The sequence below is a fragment of the Rhinolophus ferrumequinum genome, chromosome 16 (assembly GCF_004115265.2).
Source record: "Rhinolophus ferrumequinum isolate MPI-CBG mRhiFer1 chromosome 16, mRhiFer1_v1.p, whole genome shotgun sequence".
NCBI classification, from domain to species: Eukaryota; Metazoa; Chordata; class Mammalia; order Chiroptera; family Rhinolophidae; genus Rhinolophus; species Rhinolophus ferrumequinum.
This window is the reverse complement of record NC_046299.1, coordinates 29,933,279-29,953,481: the sequence shown is the minus strand read 5'-3', so window position 1 is coordinate 29,953,481 and position 20,203 is coordinate 29,933,279. Positions and strand designations below refer to the sequence as shown.

Here is a 20,203-nt window from a genome sequence, read left to right as displayed (position 1 = left end):
CATCCCACTCCAGGGTGCTCTAAAAACAGCACGATTGTCCTAAAGAGGAGGAAGCATCAAAAGAATTGATTTTAGTATTTAGGATTCTAGAAAGCAAGGCTGGTCCAGGCCTGAAAGTGATGGGGAAAAACAACCTTTCTTTGCCAAAATCTCTGCTTTAACAGCCAGTAACGAAGAGGTGCTGTACATGTTGATGAGCCATGGGGATCTTCAGAACAATGGAAGGACAACTGATGGTCAGTGTGTCGACCCAGGTGGCCTGTGGATCCTACTATTTGAAACCAAGTGGTGTTTGTGTAACATCAGTACCTCACATTCACAGAGAGGATCCCACTTGACTGAACTCCTTTACCTCCTATTATCTCACTTGCTGCTAACAGAGCTGGGCAGTGGATAAACAACACAGACAGAGCCCTCGCGGTCACTTCTGCAGGTTGTGCAATGTACCAAAAAGCTGGCAAAGGCAGCTTGCAGAGGCTGAAATCTAGTTCATGCTCTGATCACAAGCTTATGAACCATAGAACTGTGTCTACCTGGAGAAAGAGGCACCTTTCCCTAATGTCCTCAAAGCGATTGTATGGAGAGGGGACAGCACTGAGGATGGCTGTTAGGAGCCCCATTCTGAAGATGTGGACATCAGTTATACCTCCATGAAGCTGGGAAAATAAAGATGTAGAAACCCAGGCTCCGAGATGTTGCAGATATAGTTAATAAGTGGTAGATCCGATATTAGACGTCAAGTCTTCCAACTCACTAGTTAGCATGCTTTTCCAACTAGACTCCATTGTAGTCTCCCATTGGTTCCCTTTAATGTAGGCTGGTATCCTCAGCACTTTGCCCCAACCAGCTGAAACAAACTCCAGAGCTTTTTGGTGTAGCTCTGTCCTGAAGCCATAGCTATTCTCTTACTGCAGAAGCTGAGAAACAGATATGTGTGCCCACTGTACCAAGAAGGATACATTAGATAGATCTCCTACCATTTTTTTGGAAAAACAAATTAGACCACCTACCCTAATGTTAATGGTTCATGATATCATCACAGTGCCAGGAAGTCAATATTAATATTACGGGTGGAAAGGACTTAGGATATGAACTCCAACTATCTAAATTTGATACTAGCATTACCACCACTTACTACGTAGCTGGTAGCCCTGGGTGATAACAATAAGGAATATTTATTGAGCACATCCTATTGGCCACGCCATGTACTTTGTTTACAGGATGAATAATTTCACACAATCCTAAGAGGTAGGTACCTTCATTATCCTCATTTCACTGATGAAGATATTGAGGTTCTGGGAACTTCAAGTAACTTCCCCTACGTGTTACCCTGCTGGGAAGTTGAGGAGCTAGGATTCAAATCCCAGAATCACAGGATGACTCTAAAACCCATATTCTCAATTTCTCAATCTTTGTTTTCTCTAGAATAGAGATAATAACAGCCATCCTACCTATATAATTAATATTCGTGTGTAAGGGCATTTTTAATAGACTACAAAGCATTAAAGGTCAAGGTACGAAATCCAAAGCTAATACTGACATGCAGAAGGATTTATCTGGAAGGTCTACACTCAAGTACAGATTTCTTTGCCTTTTCACTAAATATTGGGAGTCAAATGAGTTGTGGTAAGCTCAGCCTTCTTCTAGCAACAATCATCTTGCTATCCAGACGTTTCTTATCCTACCTCTTTCTATATCCTATGTTCCTGTGCAAAATACAGTGGGACATATCTTTAAACTGCCATAGATACAGATTTTATTATTAGTTTCAAAATCTATGGATTGAGAGAATTTCTTCATCATCTGGTGATGACAACTATGGTGATATTTACACTAAGATCACTTGGTCTACAGCAGGCATCTAGATAAGCATTTTACAGGCCTGATCGGTTAATCCTCCTAATAACCTTAAAAGATAGAAGCTATCATTCTTCTCATTTTTCAGATAAGGAAGCCTGGGCTGAGAAATGCTAATTTGTCCAAGGAGACATAACTACTGAGTGAATAAGCTCAGGTCCATTTTGACTCCAAAACTCAAGTTCTGAAGCTTAATTCTCATCCCTCACCTCCTGCCACACCCAGGCCCAACCCAGAAGACTAACTAACAACCATGCCCATATTTTCTTTACAATCAAGCTTCTGCCTCTTTTCGTTTCTTCCTTTAATGACCATATTTTTCCTAAACCAAAAGCCAAAATGTGTTGTCTGACAATCTGAAATATTTAAAGTGCTTTTCGGGCCTTTATCTTTCTCCCCGATTCCTGATCACCTACAAGAAGCCCTATCCAGATTATTCTGTTTCTCTTTTGAGTCCAGGCCTGTCTCTTCTGGGTGTTAAATCCATCTGCGAAGCAGAGGCCTCTACTTAAACTCGTCACCCAAAAGCCTCAGAGCCTCTTAGAGAATGAGACCTCAATTAGTTTTATCATTCTGAAAAATTCCTCTCTTAAAAGAAAAAGACAAAAGAAAGGTTTTCTTTCCTTTATTTATTTATTTATTTTTAATAAAAAATCCCTAAGAATTCCCTTTGAAACATTCCCACTCTTCTAGTAAGTACTGGCCTCTCCCAGGGAAAACAGAAGTTTATCTGTTCTCTCAAGGGAGAGGCATTGTTTTGCTTCTCCTTTCTAAAGTGGCTCTTCATTGCAGTTTGCACTGTAGGTCCTTGCAGAGAGGACAAAAAACAAAACAAAACAAAACAAAAAAAAGCAGAAGCCCAAAACTTCATATGCAGAAATAATCTGAAAAATGTACTCATTCAACACATTTCTTGAGCACCTACTGTGCAGGCGGCTCCCCGCACTCACTAGTCCTCCTGTCTACTAAATGCATAAGTGAGAATACTCAAAAGTAGTCAATAACAAAGAAAAGATCTTCCTACATGGGGGTAGGGAGGAAAAAAATAAAAATAGGAAAAATCAGGTAAGTATAAATACTATAAAGAATAAAAGGGTGGTGTGATTGAGAGAATCTGGTAAGGTATTGAGATTAGGTCATTAGGGGCCTCAATGATGAAGTGACATCTGAATTAAGCTCACACCTAAATTGGTCCTTTTAGGACCCATCATGTAAAGACTGGTAGTGGAAGATGCAAAGGAAACAGCTACCATGAAGACCCCAATGCAGGAAGAAGCCTTTAGAGCAGAGGTTGGAAAAGTTTTTCTGTAAAGGAGCCACACAGTAAATATTTCAGGCTTTGCAAGTCATATAGAGTCTCTTGCTGTATATTCTTGTTTTTTCTCTTGTAGTTGTTTTAAAATCCTTTTAAAATGTAAACACCATTCTTATTTCCCTGGCAGTATAAAAGTAGCCCCTGGCAAAATTTGTCCCCTCCTTAGTTTTCTGAGACCTGCTTTAGAGGAACATCTAATCAATTGTAGCTAGAAAGCAAGTAAACAAGGAGGAAAGTGGTATAAAATGAGGTCTGAAAGGTAGGCAGGAGCCAAATCATGGAAAGCCTTTTGGGCTAAGTTAAGATTTTGGATTATGAGTGTCAAACAGGGCAGTGACATGATCTGATTTATGCTTTAAAAAGACCACCAGGGTTCTGTTTGAAGAACAGACTTTGGTGGGCGTAAGAATGGAAATTATTAATAGACAGTTGATTAGGTCATCGATTGTATCATCCAGGCAAGAGAGGGCAAGGGTGGTGGTAGATACGTACTCATGTAAAGAATTAAACAGAAAGTGAACTGAACACCCTCCGTGAAATCTGTTTATCATTGATGAACAAAGTCATGGAAGGATTCTTGAAATTTTGCTTTAAAATCAAAATAGTACAAAGAGCTTAGGTGGAGCTATAAATAGTATTGTTTGATTCATAGGAAAATTTTGGTTACTCACATTTTTAGCAATATTTTGACATGTTTGATTTATAGATATTTGACTTTCAGGAAGATTATCTTTTCCTCTCTCTTCCTAGTGAAATGATTCACAGCTTCTCTGGTTCCTAATACTCATTATTTCCCCCCTTTCACCTAAATGTTTTATAAAACATACTTAGAATGTTCCTCTCATCTCAAAGTGTACTTTAGTCAACCAAAAGACAACTGCTCTGTTAAAATCTGAGAAACTTCCAACTTCCCTTGGCAGCAGGCCCCTCTCGAAGTGTTCACCATGAGAAATTGGTAAATGTAGGCGGTTGTCACCCTATCCAAACTCATTTTCTTGTTCTTTCTCTATAAAACTACTGTTGAGTGTTTTTGAAAATTCATCAAGTTTTACGTGTCCTTTGGGCACTTTTTAAAATATTTGTTAAGACTTTTTCCAAAGCTTGGAGGGAACAAACAAAAACAAACAACATAAACCCAGACACATGCACACACAGAGGTTCGGTGGTGACAACCTTTAGTGAGTCAGCAGAAGATTAGACAGTGTCAAAGGCTGGGTTCCTCAGAGGCAGATTCTGAGACCAAGTTTTGCATGCAAATGATTTATTGGCGCAGGACACAACCGGCAAATACACCTGCAATGAAATGAGGAAGGCAGAAAAGTCACGCGGAACACTGAACCCCAAAGTGGTTGCAAATGAAAACTCAGCTGATCCTGTGATGGACTCTGGACCGGTATGGTCCCTCAGACTTGTTCTCAAATGAGGCAAGGAACCCGGGTCTTCGCATCTTACAGCAGCCAGTCACTGCCTGAGGGCTCCTGAGAGCGTAACCTTAGGACGCATAACCCTGCATCCTGAGGCAATGCCCAATGAAAAAACAAAGCTGCACACCATCAGGGACACAATTCCCAGTAGCTAAGGGACGAGTACATTAGCAATGAAGAGTGGAGCTGGATTGGAGCACCACAGTAGCCACCACAGGGGGAACCTCTGATAGTCTCATATAGCCATTTTTCATTGTTTAATGTTTGTCATGGCACATAGACTTTTGCCACGGATATATGTATTTTTAATAAAATTCTCTACTCATTTTTAGTATGCCAAATATACTCATTAGCACGCCAAGTGTCTTCATGAAAATGCTAGTTATAATATCATGTAATATAGTATTTTACCATGGGCATGTAAAACTTTTAGTAAAAATTAAGACTGTGTTCAAATATTTTAGAACATACTTTTAAAAAATATTGCTGGAAAAGTTACTCAACTGTTGGCCTATATACAGCTGCTGATTAAACCTGAGTCATTTTTGACTCTTCCTTCTCCCTTATCAAGTCCTATAGCACCTTCTGTGATAAGACTCCTTCATCTGTCCTTTTCTGTCACTGCCACCAATGCTGGTCCCCATCTCCTCAAACTTGAAACGTCTCTTGTATCCAATTTCATCCAAGTTGTTGATGTTGGTGGGGGGGGTAATGCTCCATTGCATGACTCCCATTAATTCTTCAAATAGTCATTGAGAGTCTGTACCAGGCACTTCCGGAAATAACACTGAGCCACAAACAGTACAATCCCTCCGTTTCTTATGATATGAACATTAATTTCTAGTGAGTGAGAGACACTTTAGTCAATTCCGTGATAAATAATTTCATGGCAGTTGTGATAAAAATGCTATGAAAAAGTACCAAATGTTATGAAACCTTATGATGTTGAGACCTGGATTAGAAAGTCACGAGGGGTTTTCTAAAGTAAGTAAGGGGAGACTTAAAGAAAAACATCAAGTTCAAAGGAAGTATGTTCCATGCAAAGAGAATACCATGCGTCTTCCCACCTTCCAGCTGCGAAGGGGAGAAGGCATGGTGTACTGAAGGGACTAAAGGAGAAAGCCAGTAGCCAGCAAGCTAGAGCTCAGGATGCAGGTGGGAAGCCGGAGAAGAGGGCCCAGCTGGGTAAAGTAAGTAAGGGCAATACGAAGCCATTAGAAGTGGGGTTTTATTTTACTAGTTTTTTAACTTTTCATTTTGAAATCATTTCAGAATTATAAAAATGTTACAAAAAAGAATTTCCCTATACTTTCACCCCCATTCTTCAAATATTAACATCTTTGATGACCACAGTATAATTATCGAAATAATTAACATTGATTCAATACTATTACGCAATTTACAGGCTTTATTTTGCCAAACGGCCTACTAGTATAAAGGATTCTTAGAAGAATCCAATCCAGGATCACACATGGCACTTTGTTGTCATGTCTCCTTGTTCTCCTTTAATATGGGACAGTTCCTCAGCCTTTGTCTTTCATGACCCTGACACTTTTGAAGAGCACTGGCCAGTCAGCTGGTAGAACGCCCCTCAGTTTTGGTACATCTCATGTTTACTCATGAATACATTCAGCTCATACATTTTTGGCAATAACACCACAGAAGTGATGCTGTGTCCTGTTTCGTGCATTATTTTAGACGGAACAAGATGTGGACCGGTCTCGTGGTGGTGATGCTGATTTGGGTCACGTGGTTAAGGTGGCGTCTGCCAGATTTCCCCACTATAATGTTACTCTTTTTACCTTTTTACCTAAATATTTTTGGGAATATACTTTCTGACTATGTGAATGTCCTGTTTCTCAACATGATTTTACCCACTAGTTTTAGCATCTATTAATGATTCTTGCCTGCATCAGTTACTCCTGTGCTGTTTGCAAGGGGTGATTTGCTATTTTCACCAACCCTTCTACATGAACTAGAATGCTCCTGAGTTTTTCCCCTCTCCTCTGGTTCATTCATTTCTTTTTTATCAGTATAGACTCATGAATTCATATTTTATTCTATGGATTACAATTCATTACTATTACTATTTATTACGTTACTCAAAATGTCCTTGATTTGGCTGTTGGGATCTCTTCAAGTTGACTCCTAAGTCCTTTTGACATATTCTGAGTGCATCCCTACTTTCTGGCACTGCAGATGTTCCAGACTCATGCACTCTTCCTGCCCCAGTCTGGAATTAGCTATTTCTCCAAAGATCCCTGGTTCCTTTTATTGGAGATGGCACAAGATACACTCGTTGGTTCCAGGGTATAATGATACCCCGTTGTCTTAGGACTTCTCAGCAGATAGAGCTAGAAAGTGTATGTGTGCACACATCTGTGTGTGTTTATCTATACAGCTATAAAATCATGAGTTTGTATTGACACCTCCAATTCCAACCAACTATCACGGGGTTCATTCTAGCTTTGGAGGTATTTCTCTTTTTACATTCACTAAATATTTACTGAACAACTGCCACAGGCTAGGCTCTGTGCTAGGCAGTGGGGATATAATATTGAACAAAACAGGTATGGTCCCATGCCTGCCCTCATGATGCTTAAGTTATAGAAGTCATAATTTATGGATTATTCCCCTTTTCTCCAAATGGCTAAATTTATGATTTCTACTGGCTCTTTCTCATCGGGATTTAAACAGGCCACAGAAGGATTTTAAGCAGATAACTTGATCAGTTCTACATTTCTTAAAAGATCATTTTACTCAATGAATAAAAGGAAGAAAGAGTAGAATGGAGAAGCCATTCTCAAATCAGTTGAAGGGGGGTGGAAGAGAAATATGGGGAGACCAGTCATGAGACTGGGAAGTCGTCCAGGGTAAGAGATGACAGTCAACAGCAATGGGGCAAAGGCAGGGGGAACAGAAACAAATAAATGGATTTGAGAGCTATTTAGGAGATAAATGGACCACACTTGATGATTGACTTAAGGGTCGGGGTATGAAGTAAGGGTAGAAGGATGACTCAAGAAGGACTTCTAGGTTTCTGGGAGTGTGTGTATATATATCGGCTCAGATTTCCATATATTGTAAATGTATGATTAGATGTCTCTTCCATTAAATTGTAAACAACCTGATAGAAAGAAGAGTGTAACAATGTATTATTCACATCTCAGTATCCCCAATATTTCCTACAGTGTCTGGTACATAGTTGGAGCTCAAGAGATGATGCTGAATAGGGGAGGACGGTGGCTCAGTTGGTTAGAGCGTGAGCTCTGGGCAACGGGGCTGCCGATTCGATTCACACATGGACCAGCGAGCTGCGCCCTCTACCACTAGAATGAAGTCAATGAGCTGCCATGAAGCTGCTGGGTGGCCAGATGGCTCAGTCGGTGGGAGCCTGGTCTCTTAATCACAAGGTTGCTGGTTCGACTTTCACAAGGGATGGTGGGCTCCGCCCCCTGCAACTAACAATGGCAACCAGACCTGGAGCTGAGCTGCGCCCTCCACAACTAAGATGAAAGGACAACAACTTGACTTGGAAAAGTCCCGGAAGTACACACTGTTCCCCAATAAAGTCTGTTCCCCTTCCCCAGTAAAATCTTTAAAAAAATAAAAAATGATGCTGAATAAATGATTGAAAGGGTGACCTTCAGACTTACCAAGTTGCAATTTCTGATGTAGGGTCTCAAATTAGATATAATGCCCTCATAAAAGCCTAAAATTCCCTAAGTAGAGAAAAACTACTTATGCTGAATATCAATATTCCAAAAAGACTGTCCTGGTCTATTAGTTTGTTATGTACACCTCCTCTTCTATCGTTAATTCATCTTACCCAAGACATAAAACCTAGAAAGTATAAGATAGAGGTAAACATTTGACTATAACAATGAAATTTCATCTCACACCTATCAGATCACCAAAAATTAATGCCTATTAATGTCTGTCCCTGGCAGGGGGTGGGGTTAAGAGGAGGCCCCTGTATCCTCTCCTCTCAAATGCCACCGTGGGGACTAGGTGAGATGTTTCTAGCCTCAAGCAGGCATTCAGTAAAGGTTGGCACTCTGCTTTGCTCTTTACACATCCACATACTCCTCCTTCAAGACCCAATTCAAACCACTTCTCCACTCGGAAGCTTGCCCAGACCACTTCAATATGCAGCAACTTCTTTTTCCTTCTCTGAGCTCCTGGGCTATCTACCTGTAAAATTCTTCAAAAATTAATCATGGGGAGTTGTGTGATATCTCTCTTCAAAAATCACTTTCTCTTTTTCACTTGTTATTTAACTATTCATATACTCATACACTGTTCTCCAGCGAAGTCAGATATAACTGGATTCAAATGGCAGCTATGTCACTTATTTGCTATGACTTCATCTTTCCAATTTTCAATGTTCTCATCTATGAAATGGGAGACATAACCACCGGTCTGACAGAGTTGTTACGATTTGAAATAATGTGTGCAAAGGGCCGAGCACATGACACATGTTATGTGTTCAATAAGTAGAAGCCGACAAGCACACTCTGAGGGCAGTTGTCAGATCTTTTTCAAATGCCAGTCCCCTCCCAGACACACGCCTCACACAGGGCCTCACGTGTGGGTGGCTGCTGCTTGATATTTTATTTATTTATACTCCACCTTTTCCAAAAAGGATCTAAGGCAGCTCGGTGTTCGACAAATATTTGCTGAGTGATTACAGGCCACACTTTCCAGTTGGATGTTCTTTCTTTCTTTCTGCTTTTCCACAATAAGAAAAATACCACAACAGCGTGACTTTGAAAAGCCTTTAATCATCCTTCACTTGCACCAAAAAAAGTTTTTTTAATTTAATTTTAAAAATTTAAACTATAAAATACAAGCTCATGGCAAAAAATTAAACCACCACAAGAGAATAAAATGAAAAGTAGGCTCCTCTCCTCATATTCAATCTCCCCATCCAGAAGTAATGTTTAAAAAAACCTAAAATTTTCCTATATATACTTCTAGAAATCTCCTCACATATGCGTGCTAACTTTAAAAAAATAAAGTAAATGGGATAATACTATAGATACACTCTATTCCCTGCTTTTTTCACTTAATATGCAGGTAGTGTTTATTGGTTTTGGTGTTTGGCAACTATTCTAACTTCTTTAAGTTATTCCTTAAAAATTTGCCCTGATGTAGCATCATAAGAATATATGCTCCATGTAGGTATATTCACAGAGTTGTGCAATCATTACTACAGTCCATGTTAGAATACTTTCATCACTGCAAAAACAAACCTCTGAGCACCTTAGCTGTCACCTTCCAAAACTCCATCTCCCTCAGCCCTAGGCAACCACTCGTATACTTTTTGCCCTACTCTGTCCCCAGCACCTAAAAAGTACCTGGAACATAAATATATGATCAGTAAGTGTTTACTAATGAACATACTTCCTTTTGAGGAATTGCCTTCATTCAAGGTATACTGCCCTCCCTTCGCCAAGTGACAAGGAAGATAGATTAGATGCTCCCTCCTTAGATTTTGAATTAGGAGCAGAATAAAAGCAGTTGGAGTATATTCATTCATTCCAGGGCTGAACCCATTCGAGAGCCTGGGAAGTTCCTGCTACCGAGATTCTCTAGGGTGGCTGCTACCTGACTGTTTTCAGCCTGGTACTCCTGCCTTACTTTCAACCCTGTGAGCTCACCCATATCCTTCCAATGAGGTTCCTTCTGCTTAAGTTAGCTCAGGGTTTGTCAACCTCAGCACTAGGGACATTTTGGGCTACATGGTACTTTGTCGTAGGGGCTATTCTGTGCATTATAGTATATTCAGCAGGATCCCTGGTCTCTACCCACCAGATGCCAGCAGCATCCCCTAGTGTAACAATCAAAAACACCTCCAGACATCAACAAATGTTCCCTCGGGGCGCTAAATTAGCTACAGTTGATTTCTTCGGAACCGGAAAAAAAAAAATCCAAACTGATGGCTACTATATCTGGCAACTTTTCATTTTGACTATATAGAAATATATCATTTGTTTCAATAGCTCAGCTATAGAATATATAAGATTGTTATATGGATATGTCAGTTATTGAATTGGTCTACTAATAATGGATGTTAACGTTTTATCTGGTATTTTTTAAAATAGCTTTGTGGAGATATAATTCAAACATCATATAATATACCCATTTAAAGGGTACAATTCCGTGCCTTTTACTATATTCAGAGTTGTGCAATCATCACTACAGTCCATTTTAGAATACTTTCATCACTGTAAAAACAAACCCCTGAGCACCTTAGCTGTCACCTTCCAAAACTCCATCTCCCTCAGCCCTAGGCAACCACTCGTATACTTTTTGTCATAGACTTATCAATTCTGAACATTTCACATAAATGGAATCATAGAATCTGTGCTCTTTTGGACTGGCTGATTTCACTTCGCACAATGTTTTCAAGATTTATCCCTGTTGTAGTATGCGTCAGCATTTCATCCCTTCTTATTGTGGAATAATATTCCACTGTATGAACATACCACATTTCATCTATCCATTCATCAGTTGATGAACATTTGGTTTGCTCCACTTTTTAGCTTCTATGATGAATGCTGCTATGAACATTCATGTACAAGTTTTTGTATAGAGATATGTTTTCATTTCTCTTGGGTTTATACTGGCGGGTAGAATAGCTGGGTCATATGAAAACTTTGTATTTAACATTTTGAGGATCTGCCAGACTATTTCCAAAGCTGCCACACCATTTTATCTTCCTAACAGCAGCATACTAGAGCTATAATTTCTTCACATTCTCACCAACATTTGTCTTTTTTTTTAATTATAGCCATCCTAGTGAGAGTGACAAGGTATCTCGTTGTGGTTTTGGTTTGCATTTCCCTGGGGGCTTATGCTGGTAAGCACCTGTGTATCTTTGAAGAAATGTCTATTCAGATCATTTGTACATTTATTTTTCTTAAGTGGTAAGAGAAAAGTTTATTGGAAAAGATAGTACACTCCAAAGAATTAGGAGCGTGCTGAGCACTAAGAAAAGTGGCTCAAGACTCAGGGCTTAAGCCTGCATGATTAGGAGAAAAAGTACACTCCAAAGAGTTTGGAGCAGGCCCCAAGCAAAGGCAAGGCTTAAAAGGGCTCAAAGGGACCTTTGTACATTTTTCAATTGGGTTATTTGCCTTTCTATTATTGAGTTGTAAAAAATCTTTATATATTCTAGATACCAGTCCGTTTTCAATGATATGATTTCGAAAATTGCCCCCATTCTGTGTGATGTCTTTTCACTTCCTTAACAGTATCTTTTGCAGCACAAAAGTTTACAATTTTGATTGTCAGTCTTTCAGATAAAAATAATGTACCATGAGCAGTCAGGTCAGCCTGTATCTCAATCAGGTAAGTATTTTCCTCTGAGACAGCTATCACACTTTCGATGCAGCAGAACTGTGCATATTTCCCATTTCATCACGCACAATATTAAAAATATGTATATCCATGGGTCAAGATTAAGTAAATATTTTGTATTGCCCAATCAAGGATTCTTAAGTGAACTTTTGTTTTGACTGCATGTGTGTGGTGGTGAAGAATACAGAGGGTGCCAAAAAAATGTATACACATTTTAAGACAGGAGTAAACTACTAAAATTATAATACTCAATATATACCTATAACAAAAGATGAATACGAGTCACGTTTGACTTCTGCAATTACAAGAGGTGCTCAAAGTGTTTCCCATCAGCATCCAGACACTTCTGATGACGACAAACTACTGCTTGAGCAATATTGACCAAAGTGTCCACTTATAAACATTTTTTTGGCACCCCTGGTATATAACCATGAGTACAGTTGGTGCCAATGCCTGTAAGAGTACGAAGGTACAGCAGTTTCACCAACCATCAGTGTGAAGGCCAATGCTGTGAAAAAGGCACAAATAATATCTTAGTATTACTGTGAAAATAGTCTTGACCTCGCATACTCCCTGGAAAGGTTCTCAAAGAGCCTAAGGGGTCTGCTAGACCACACTTTGAGAACTGCTGCTCTGTGGCATCCGTATTTGTTTAAAAAGGAAAAAGTAATTCTTTGTATACACAGTTTTCTCATAAAATTGATACACCTGGAACAACATATAAGAAGGAAGATGTGGCGTGTTATCCCGTGATTTTTCCTACCCTGACACACCACTGCATATCCCAGGAAAATAACCCAGGGGGAGGAATTTAAGCAAGGATAATGAAAAAAAATGGGTCTTCCAACATATTTATGAGCAGGAGGAAAAGGCAAATTAGTGGATGATAATTATTTTGTAAAATGATTTACCATTTGTAAATATCTAGTCCATCAGAGTATACATAAACTGTTAGGATTCTATTCTCTGAGTAGCAAATAGACAGGTTTTAGACTGTCCTCTACAAGTGACCAATGAAGACTTTGTCCAGAGTTAAAAGTCAATTCAAAATAATCCTGTAGATGCTAACCCAGTAAAATGTATTCTGGGGACCAAAGTCTCCCCATAAAAGTCCTTTAGAGAGGCCCATGGACACTACATACTTGAGAACTACTTAGCCTATTTAAAGATCTTCAAAAACTTATAGCTGTATTAAAGCAAACGTGAAAATAGTTACAGATCCTGGTTGTTACTGAGATCCAGCCCAGTCCTAACTTGTCTTTGTTTCCCACCCACACGTGATTACCACTGCAAGATTAATCCCCCTAAATCACTCTCACCTTTACTCAAAAACTTTTAGTAATAATTAAGAGCGAACACCAGTGGAGCTCTTAACCATGTGCCCAGCATTATACTGAACAATTTAAATGAAATTTCTCATTTAATACTCCCAGTAACACACTGAGGTAGGTTCTATAATTCTCCCCTGGAGATGAGGGAACTTCGGTTTTAAGAGATTCAATAACCTGCCCAAAGTTGCTGAGCTTCTGAGTGGCAAGGCTAAGACTCAAACCTAGGCTTCAGCTGAAGCTCTCAACCACTGCAGTATTTCTGCAGAGACACCATTGGTTTAATAATCACTTAGGGAACATATTAAAAACAACAACAAAACAGCTTATTGGGCACAACTACAAAGCACATGGATCAGAATTTTTAGGGCAATTCTCTGATTCACATCGGGTTTAGGAACCCCTACAAGTTAACTTCCTATTTCCTACAGAATGAAGTTGATCTCTCATGTCTAACCTCCTTCTAGCAGGATTCTAGGATAAGGGCAAAATTCCTAAAATTGGCCTACAAAACTCTTCATAGTCTATCCCTTGACTGACCATCCTGCCCAGTCCCCTTTCTGTTTCAGTTTCTTCTTTTCATCATAGGGCTTTCCTTCACAGGGCATTTGCACAAGCTGTTCTTTGGCCTGTAGCAGTTCTTCTCTCCTCCCTTTATCTAGTTAACCCCTGCTCTTCCTGAGGCCTCAGTGTAACGGACACTTGCTGAGAGAACGTTTCCTGACCTGTCTCCCTAGGTCAGATCCATCGTTACAATCTCTCATAACACTATGTACTACATTCGTAATTTTACAAATGTATTTATGTGATTCTCTCTCTCCCACTATAAACTGTAAACTCCACAAAGGTAACTGTGCTTGTTTTTTCCCCATTATTGTACGCCCAGTGCCTAGCTTAACATCTGTCACATAAATGGTGCCTGTTCAATAAGCATTTGTTGAAAGAATAGATTCAAGGCCTTTTAACTATTCCCTACTTAACCAGCCAATCATATTGTTGATTCTTAACAGAGACCCACAGTTCCAGTTAACAAAAGTTAACTCCTCTTTCTACATCTTTTCATCTTTATCCAGACCCAAAATCCTCCTCCACGTCTTCACCTACATAATTCCTCCTCTTACTACAATAGAAAGCCTTAATTTCCTTCGTTTCACAAAGCTCTCTGTAATGTACCAGCCCTTAACAGTCCCCTCTAAATTTCTACTTCACTTTGTATTTCTATGCCATTCATTTGGCACTTCATCATACACTGCCATGTATCAGTATATAGTATTTCATAAGTAAGTGCCTGTTTTATTTTTTTAAATATAAGCATTATTAGGTAGTTTGTATGTTCCTGAAGGGTAGTTACAATTTAATTTGCTACAGGAATACCCAGGCACATCATAAGTCCTCTGGAAACTGCCAAATGAATTCATGAAGAACTTCTGTGGCTTGCAATGTGGGCTCAGCCTGCAGTTTATCACCAAATTTGGCAATTGACAATTCTCCTCGGAGGGCACCTGGATATTTTATACTAGCTTTATGGAATACCTCCAGGACCCATTTTAGCAGACAGTTCAGAACAAGTGTGACAGTTGATTAACATAATATACTATTTTAAATTTCCTGACACATTTAGAGAAGTTCCATACTCAGGTATTTCTGAATCCATTACCAAATTATTAGTATATTCCATAACTATTTGGGATAACTCCACATTGCCGATCCTTATTCTTGTCCTCTAAAGTTGGGAGAGTCTTTATTTTCAGTAGATTAATTTGTATTTCAAAATATATCACTGAGGAAAATTTTTTTTTTTGGCTATAGTCATGTTGTTACTCTCTTGGCTGAATATAATTTACCATAAACCTTTAGCCCCATGAAAAACACAGGAGTGCATTTTAACTTTTTTCTGTCAGACTAAGAGCTAAGTAATTAAGACATTTTTCCTTAAAAGTTAGAGAGTAAATTATAATTCCAATTATTCTGAGTCTTATTTGAAAATGCAAGAGCCAAGGGAAACAAAGTTGACAGACAATACTGAAATTCGGGGTACACGTGTCACCTATTTCAAATGCAAGGAATTAATTTCTTTCATGAGTTTTATCAATCATGATGTTTGCCCATACTAATTAAAAATATGAAAAATTAAAGTTTGATAATAAAAAATTATCAGTTATCTGTTTCTCTTTAGATTTCTTTATGGACATTTTATGTGTAGCTAATTATGGTTTTTAACAGCTTTATAGAACTATAATTGACAACCCACAAAATTCACTCATATTATGTGTACAATTCAATTCCTTTCAGTATACTTACAGAGCTATGCCACCATCACCAGAATCAAATTTTGTTTTATATTATTTTTAAAATTGAGATATAATTCACAAAGTTGTATAACCATCACCACTCTAATTCTGAAACATTTTCACCACCCCAAAAAGAAACCTTGTATCACTGGCAGTCTCTCTGCATTTCTCTCCAACTCTTCCAGCCCTAAGCAACCACTAATCTAATTTCTGTCTCTGAATTTGTCTAGTCTTAATATTTAATACAAATGGAATCATACAATACGTGGGTTTTGTGACTGGCTCCTTTCATAATGTTTTTAAAATTCATCCATGTTGCAGAGTGTATCAGAATTTCATTCCTTATCACCTAATAATATTTTATTGTATGGCTGTACCGTATTTGGTTTATTCATTCATCAGTTTATGGATATTTGGGTTGTTTCTACTTTTGGGCTACTAGGAATAATGCAGCTAGAATATCTGCATACAAGTGTTTGTGTAGACATATGTTTTATTTCTCTTAGGTAAATATCAAGGAGTGAAATTACTAGGTCAGGTGCTAATTACTTTTAAGATGAAAAACAGTATTTTCTTTTTTTCTATTTCAAAAGGTTTTTGACATAGCCAGGAAACAGAATTTTCATGCAAATGCTAAAATCAAATCCTTTTTTTCTTTTTCTTTTTCTTTTTTTTAATAGTGAGGTAAACCTGCACACAGCTTTGCTATCAACAGAACTGTGTCATATTACTTTCCAATTCTGGGTTCAAATAGAAATTCTAAGATGAGGTGAGAACTCATTTTAGTGTCAATCATAAAACTAAATGGAGTTTGCACTGGCCTATTTAATCAGTATGCTAGGATCAAATTCTATTTTGGGGGCAGGATATATATATCCATCTCCTTGTGGCTGACAATTGCTTAAGAGATAAATGCACAGTAAGGGAAGGCTTAGGCAGTAGGCGGAGCAATAAATAGGAATTTAAAAAATCAAACAGATTAAATAAATACTCATTCCCTCCCCTAGCGGGGGCCTGTTTCTCATTTCACGAGTAAAAGATGAAGTATTAATTATAAGTCGTCATGCAAATTCCCAGAACCTTTTATAAAAGCATCTTTCAGAAATTGGAGGCCAAATAAACTTCTGGTCACATGGTATTTTGTGTCCCCGTCCCCTCCCCGTCCCCCCGCCCCCGCAATGTATACTCTAGTTCAAATACATTCAAGAAGCAAACTTTAAACAGAGTTGAGAGCTGATTGTAAAATTTTACATTAAAAAGCTTAAAACACACATTTTTATTTAAAATAATCAAATACCTCACAGCAGAAATTAGGGAATTAATTAGAAATTAATCAAGGGAAAACTACCAGACGTCCTACCAATCACAGCACGAGAGAATGCCACAGGTCGTCCAAAAGACGCGATCGTTTTAGCCAACAGCTCTTTCCTCCTACCAAAGCTGTCCCCAGAACGTCAGGGAATAACCCAACCAGTAATTTATGATTTTTCCCTTATGATCTCCCCACCCCGACACCCACATCCACCTACTTGGAGGTGTCAAGGCGACTAGAAATGGTTAACAGTGACCAGCAGGGAGAGAAACAAACATCCCCTGACAACCCACAGCTGAGTAAGCAAGAGCTGTTTATTCACGAACATGTTCCACTTGGAGACTGTCGGCGATCCTTGAAAGCCCAGGCACATTTTAAAAGGTTTCTAGAGAGGGAGAGAATAATCTTTCTCTCCACTCCCCACCCCCAAACACACACTGTTGGACTCGGGGTGGGGGAACCAGCGGGTCCACGCAGTCCCTGCCCACCGGCCCCCTCAGGAATAACCTCTCGCACTAGAGCATCCGACCCCTTGCGGGGGTTGTGTAACTCCACAAAATGAGCTCAGACGCGGCAGAGTCTGGCCCCAGCGCCGAGGGCTTCACAAGGAGCTTCTGCCACCCCTACCCCCGCCACGGGGACCGACGCCGAGGCCAGGGTTGGGTCCCCGACCAGAAATGGCCCTTGAGCCCCCTCCCCTCTCCTGGCTCGGTCCCACCTGAGGACAAGAGCTGAGGAGAACAGAAACAGGTAGGGAGGGCTGACCTTGTTGCTACTGACAGTGGAGCGGCACATTCTGCTGCTTCCTGGAAAGCGGCCCGAAGGATCTCTTTCCCCCTGGAGGAAGGAAACGGGAGGGCGCCGCCCGGGCGGCAACCGGCGCGGCGGCGGTGGTCGGGACCGGCTGTGCAGCCTCTAGCGGAGACCGTCCGAGGACTACATCTCCCAGGCTGCTCTGAGCTGCCTTGCGTCGTGACCCCGGCGCGCAGGGAGGCGGTGACTCTTACCTCACAGAGGTAGCTCCTCCGCCGGCAGCAACTCGGCGCCCGCGGTCCATGGACCGGAACCCCGGGCCGACGGGCAGGAACCCGGGCCGCGATCGTCGCCTCCCCGCCCCAGGCTCCTCCTCCTCGCTCCCCACCGCCTCCTCCGGACGCCCGCAGGCAGCGCACTGCAGGCTCCGGGCTCTCGGAGCCGCCCCGAGAGACTGGGTGGCGGGTTCGCGGCTGCCACGGAACTGAGGCCTACTCCGCCGTTTCTCAGTGCTATTGTCCCTGGGCCCGGCCCTGACCGGGTCCACTGGGGAGGCGAGTGCGCCGGCTCCGCGGAAAATGCCGGACCAAGCCCTACAGCAGATGCTGGACAGGTACGGGCAGCTTTGGGGGAGCACGCGAGCCGCGGACAGTCGCTCTGGCCCCGTCCGCGCCCGTCCTCGGGGCTCTTCAGAAGCGGAGCCGGGCGTGCGGGGAGGAGTTCCACGGCCTGGGGGCCGGGTGAGGGGCAGAAAGTTTGGAGTCCGTACGTGGGGGAGGACAGAGCCGGCGGCCTGGGTGTGGAGACTTACAGCGAAAGTTAAGGAGTGGTGTGTAGTTTTGTTGGAACGCCGTTTTGAAATAAGAGGGACTCGTGTTAACCCACAGAATTAGTTTCTTTTTCTGTTTCTTATTCTTCCTCCCCTCCCCCCAAACTATGTTGTTAACGTTTGTCAGCGATGTCACTGGCAAGAAGAAGCAGACTATCTTTCAGGGGAATCATCCTCCTACAATTTTAAGATTCCAAAAACCAAGGATAAGCATTCTTTTGGAAAGTCTGATAGGCTGACTTCATCTATCCTTCGCCCCCAACACATCCCTACCCCTATACTGTAAGGTCAAGAGTATCCGCCAGGGAGCTTTAACGGTCAGACCAGAGTAGAGGTTATGGAAAACAGCCACATGAGTTCAACACTGAACACTTAGCGTATTTCACGATTTGTTGAGTTCACTGAGACAGTTTCATCTTATGCTGGGCCAATTGCCCATTCCTGGGTGGGGGGCTACAGTCGGTAAAACTCTTTGTGAAATTGGCTGCATTGCCCTCTGCTGTTCAAATTCTAATCCATGGGTTCTACCATGATTTTTTGGAGCCTTTAACCACAATTTTCCCCTACCTACCCGTAGGTCTTAACTTCCAGGCATAGCCAGTGCTACAGGCTAATGCATATGATTGTAGCAAGTGGTACAGCTCTTTATGCTGAGTAAAGGTCCAACTGTAAGGTTTTAAATAAAAGGCCTCCCTTAATTGAGATTATACCCAATTAAACTTCTGTTTGGATCTGCCACATCCAGAACACAAATCACCCAAGAGTACATCTCCCAGAGTGAAACATTCCCTTTGGAGCTTAGAATTTTGAGACATCTATGTAAATAGAAATTATGTTGCTGACTTTTTTCAGTTGGGGTGACCCAGTGATTAATCCAGCTGACCTTGAGGTCATCATTTAGGTCAGAGTATATTGACTACTCCTTTTTTATGTAAGTAGTCTACAAACTCCTGGAATGCAGAAACTTAACTCATTATTTATCTTGAATCCTAGAACAGAGCCTGGTACTCTGCAGGTCATCGATAAATATTTGTTTTATGAACAATGCATGACTTTTTTGGCCTTTTTGCCAGTTGTCTGGGGGGGGGGGTGGCTGATAATTTACCAGGTTTTTCTTTCATTACAATTTAGCGTACTGGCAAATTGCATAGGACTACTAAAAATAAGCCCACAGGAGACCACCTCCAGCCAGTTCCAATCAGATGAGACCCTATTTCTGATGCAGTGTATTTTGTAATTAAATAATTAAATATTTTTGTCTTCTGAGGGCCTGCTGCTTACACTTTTAGTAAGTGACGTTTAGAAAAGTTTTTGTGTCCAAAAGCTTTTATATGCTCTTTGGAGATTTCCATAAAAGTAAAAAGCCAAGGAGTGCTAGTAAGGCCTTTAAAACTTCTCAACAGAAACTTGGAAATTCTGGCTGCATTTATTGAAGCAGGTGACTGTAATACTGGCTTACCCTCACCTTTTGTACCTTTTTGACATACATCAAGGTAGATTCTTAAGATGACATTCAAAGACCTTTATTATGTAAGTCGGTAGTTGGCAACCTGGCTCCACGTTAGAATCACCTGGGGAGCATTTTAAAATATGGACGGATGCCTGGCCCGAGACCAATTAGATCACAAATTTCTAGAGGATGGGGTCTGAGCATCTCTAGTTTCAAAAGCTTTCCAGATGTTTCTGATGTTGAAAGCCACTACCTTAAACCTTAAGCGATTATTTCATG

The 20,203-nt window shown here is 40.6% G+C and overlaps 2 protein-coding genes across 4 annotated transcripts in view; one reads left to right on the top strand and one right to left on the bottom strand.

The window, feature by feature from the left end:
- CPEB3 (cytoplasmic polyadenylation element binding protein 3) overlaps positions 1-17,831 on the bottom strand; it is a 169,488-nt gene extending 151,657 nt beyond the window's left edge. Inside the window, exon 1 of one of the 3 annotated variants that reach the window (XM_033130843.1) lies at positions 17,658-17,831. The gene's annotated coding sequence lies outside the window, so the exon portion shown is untranslated. The remainder of the gene's footprint in view (positions 1-17,657) is intronic. The other 2 variants (XM_033130840.1, XM_033130838.1) reach the window with 2 other exon arrangements.
- Positions 17,832-17,898: 67 nt separating this feature from the next.
- Positions 17,899-20,203, top strand: part of MARCHF5 (membrane associated ring-CH-type finger 5) — a 43,922-nt gene continuing 41,617 nt past the window's right edge. Inside the window, exon 1 of the mRNA XM_033130844.1 lies at positions 17,899-18,258. Coding sequence (XP_032986735.1) covers positions 18,224-18,258 — 35 coding nt within the window. The 5' untranslated portion in view covers positions 17,899-18,223. The remainder of the gene's footprint in view (positions 18,259-20,203) is intronic.